Source organism: Micropterus dolomieu, linkage group LG08 (genome assembly GCF_021292245.1).
Source record: "Micropterus dolomieu isolate WLL.071019.BEF.003 ecotype Adirondacks linkage group LG08, ASM2129224v1, whole genome shotgun sequence".
Classification (NCBI taxonomy): Eukaryota; Metazoa; Chordata; class Actinopteri; order Centrarchiformes; family Centrarchidae; genus Micropterus; species Micropterus dolomieu.
In genome coordinates this window covers 3,356,514-3,360,794 of record NC_060157.1, presented here as the reverse complement: position 1 = coordinate 3,360,794, position 4,281 = coordinate 3,356,514, and the positions used below count along the sequence as shown (strand labels likewise).

The 4,281-nt window shown below is 39.6% G+C and overlaps 1 protein-coding gene across 1 annotated transcript in view; it reads left to right on the top strand.

Annotated features, from left to right (window-relative positions):
* The window catches only part of LOC123974614 (rhamnose-binding lectin-like), an 18,608-nt gene extending 14,750 nt beyond the window's left edge, over positions 1-3,858 (top strand). The window contains exons 13-15 of the mRNA XM_046055434.1: positions 2,146-2,278; positions 2,415-2,518; positions 3,830-3,858. Of these exons, the coding sequence (XP_045911390.1) occupies positions 2,146-2,278; positions 2,415-2,518; positions 3,830-3,843 (251 nt within the window). The 3' untranslated portion in view covers positions 3,844-3,858. The remainder of the gene's footprint in view (positions 1-2,145; positions 2,279-2,414; positions 2,519-3,829) is intronic.
* The last annotated feature ends 423 nt before the right edge of the window (positions 3,859-4,281 follow it).

Sequence of the window (4,281 nt, the reverse complement as noted above, 5' to 3'; positions counted from 1 at the left end):
GGGGGCAAATAAGTGATGCAGCAGGCCAATTTATTTTATCCATCCATTTTATCCATTTTGGGTCTTTTTGCCGTTATAAAAGTACAGTAATTGGGCCACGGATCAGATATTTTTGCTGGAGGTCCAGTTTGGCAATGGCCCATAATCACCGAGAGAAATAAAGTGTTTCCCTTAAAAGTGCTGTCCAGTCTACCACTGCCCCCTAACTTTTCAAAAAGCGTAGTACAGCGACGGTGGCCGACAACAGCACAAAAGGTGTCTCTTCTGAGACAGCAGAGAGTAGCCAGTCAAGAAATTAGGTTTATTTTTATTTATATTTATTAAGAAATTATATTTACTTAATTATTCAGTAAAACCATGTGTTATTGTGACTAGGCCACTGACAGACCCTCTCCAAAACGGCCCGCCAACAATAACATCTGGCCCGCTGCCAGATTACAGTGCTTTGATAGCGGCAAAAAATATCAATAAATAAATACTTTGATAGTGGTGCTTTGATAGTCATGGCAGCAACAGTTACTCACATTATCACTTCCTCTTTGGTGGTTTTGTCTACAAAATAAAAGTGTGAGAAGCTTGGTTACTGTAATGCAGTATTTGGAGTTGAACTGAGCTTTTTCTTTGAAAAATTCTGAACGACATTAAAAGAGTCTGTAGCTGCTTGACACACCTCTGAAAGAGCCATCAGAAAACATGATTCCCCTAAATGTCCTCTGCCTGGAGAGAAAGGAAATTGCAAAAGCATCTGTAGGTTGATGGATGTGGATCAAACACTGAAACAAAAACAGTGCAGCACATGCCGTGATGTGAGAAACATTCGCTGCAGAATCCATTTGCTGAAGAGAGGGGAAAAAAAGTTGTCTCAAGGTGAGTCCTGCACCTTACCAACTGAGCTAACTGAACAACATGTTAATACAATAAAAATATTGCTCTGATGAAAAACTTATTTGCAGATCCCTGCAGTATATTATTATTACTTCTTCTTCTAACGTACATATTCAACATAGTGATGAGTGTCTGCACTGCCTGAATTCTACCAGAAGTAGAACAAGAACTTGGTGACGAAATGTGCTCTGTAGTGCTGTTTGTTCGTTTTCAGCTACTTTAGAAACATGAGGCAACATTGCGACGTCCATGGAAGGCGGGACCCGCGGTTATGTAGATATAAATGTCTCATTCTAAGGTAATAAAAACATGTTTTATTAAGTAAGGTCTTTACACACCACTGAAAACATAGTTATGGATCTTATATTGCATTTCTGTCGATAGATCCTCAGAAATATTACACACTGAATCTTTAAGTGACCATGATGTTTTTCTAAACTTCCAAGTATTTCTGGTACCTAAATCTAACCAAATTGTGCCATTTCACAACATCAACCACCAGAGCTGGTCTTGACCTCCCTGCGTCCCTAAACAAAATTAAGCTATGGGAGCCTACCTGACTCGTGAGTCATGTAAAGAATTTACCATTGCTGCAAAATTACACCTGACACCGCAGTGCTCTCAATACAATTCTCCCTCCAGTCTGTAATAACCCTGAGTGGAAACCTCTTCCCAATTTATTGCTAGTTTGAATGGACCTCTTTGCTCTAACTCTGTCCTCTGAGATGCTTGTATTTGATGATGCCTGTACATCTCTAGCTGTGCTCGTACTGGTTGACGTCTGGACTGGGTTTGTGCTAGTACTGGCTGAGGCTAGAGCCTTGCTTGTACTGATGATGATCCAGCATATACTCTATTACAAACTTAAGCAAAGCCCCTATAAATTATAGATAACAATGCTTTCTAGATATTAATGTTATCAGCTGCATCAGGCCCATTCAAACTGACTCCCCAGGTTTCCTTTACCTGACCGCTCTGCCCTGGGCTGCAAAGTCTTGGAGTTTTGTCTGTGAGAAGATGAGTCGAAGCGACTGGGATTTTGATGAGCCCTATGTGGGATGAGGTTTTGCAGGGCAACCAGCTCCTTCTTATGGGTTTAGTGGGAGGGGCTTGGTGAAGTGATATGAGCAGTGGAGAAAGAAGCTTTGCATTATATTTTAAATTAGATTCAGTTGTTACCGACTGCGGCTTTAATGTCATGGTTATATTTTCTTTGCATTTCAACACACATCTGAATACTTTCCCTCCCTTTTTTGTTAGATGAAGGGCAGGTTATATTAGTCTATGGTGCTGATTACGGACGCCGTGACCCCACCACATGCTCTTACCAGCGACCTGCCTCTCAGATCCAAAATGTCGAGTGCTCGAGCCCTACAAGCAGAGTTGCTGAACGGTACAGCTACCCACTCTTTTTGCACAACAATAGGGAAAATACTATAAATGTTAATCTTCCTCACATGACACCCATATTTCCTCTTTTTCTGTGCACTTTCAAACCTGTATTCACTCACATCACTCTGCATCCACAGCTGTAACGGGGAAAACAGCTGTGCTATCAGAGCGAGCAACTTAGTGTTTGGAGACCCCTGTGTCGGAACTTATAAGTACCTGGAGGTGGCTTACACATGTCAATGTAAGTAACAGACTACTGTTAAAACATAAAATAAGGACCTATCCAGTATCCATCTATTTTCTTTCTTATGCAGTGGCAGCAGGCTAAGCAGGGTAGTCCAGATGTAACGCTTCAGCTTTATTCACTAATTTTTTCCTTTCCTTGAGAGTGGGTCCACTTTATAACTATCAAGGTGTGTGCTGTTGTCACATCAGCTGGGCAGAGTTGATTTGCACTGCAAAGCATCACAAGTCCACGTTTTTTACTCTGAGAAAATTGGTGTGTGGCATGAAAGAATGTGAAAAGTGTAACTAGCCATGTTTCCATCGTTTTTTCATACCCATTTTGAAGTATTGCATTAGAAAAGGTTGATGGATATGGCAAGATTTGAACTTCCTTAATTTCGCAAAAAAGTTTTTACCCTATCTATGCTTGAGGTGGTTTTTGCCTTTTTTGAAAAAGATTTAATGAGCTGGTAGATGAAATCACTTTTGCCGAATAAGTTTTGACCATGTAACTCATGACTGATCCGCTGTTTCTGCTGTTGGCGTCTTTCCCGAATATTCTTATCATGCGCAGAGAGATGGCTATTAGCAACTTGCTTGCAACACATTCCTGAGGACCTCTCTCCATTTCCATGGTTCTCAAGTCCATGAGACTGGTTCTGTTTTGCAACTTCTGCATCTTGTTTATTACAGCCATGTGTAACGTCAACCACTGACGTAACTACGCTTGCCGAAGCCTTGTTTATTCGCTCCAAACTGGCAGATGGAAACACCCATTTCACTTTTTTTCCCCCCTCTATTGAGACATTTCAAAAGTCCGTTTTAAATTTGCTTGACAAGTAGATGAAAACATGGCTACTTGCATGAGTTGCAATGTGTAAGAGTTAGCAGCTCTGCCTAACCCTGTAACCCTTCAAATAAAAGTAAGCCAATGATATGCTGCTTGGCGTTCGAAGTAATACTAAGGTAAGGTTACTGCAACAGGTAGTAAGCTAGTTAGCTGGACATGCTAACATTTGCAGCTTACATTACAGCAGATAAACACCAGAGAAATGTAAAGCTTGACCATTCTGCTGTGGAGTTATGGTTGCTAAGCTATGGTTGGACAACAGCTGTACTTGCTGACCATTATCCTAGTGTTTAGGATAAATCTAGAAAAATCTAGGAAGTGGACCTTACATTAAGATTATGTTTGTCAAACTGCTATTTCCACATTCAAGAATAAACTGATGCTCACTGTGTAAAATGTTGGTTTATAAAATGTCATTCTGTCATTCATAATTTATTTCATGCGTCTAAAGTCAATGTTTCATGTGTTTCGTTGCAGATCCTGGGAATTAAACAAAATAGCACAACGTACGGCGTAAAAGCGTACTGACTCAACAGAATGTTTTCAGTTTGTGATGAGAGAAGTAATCAAAAAAACAAACAAAAAAAAAAAAAACAAACAATGAAACTGTCGGAATTCCAAATCACCATATGGCCAAAAGGATTTGGACATCTGAAACTTACACTCATGCAATTGCTGACCATCTCATACCTGGCTGGCTTTATGAACGCAGGTGTACAGATACTTTTGGCCATAGAGTTAAATACAGTTACTCGACCAAAAAAAATAAATTTAAATTCTATTTTTTATTTTTCTATAAGACTTTGATTAATATTTTTTTATTTTCTGTTTAGTCTGTTTTAATTTTATTCTACTGTAATGAATCAATTTTCACCTCATTATGATACACAAATAAACTCACCTTGCCTCGCCTTGTGTTCTGTTTCTTT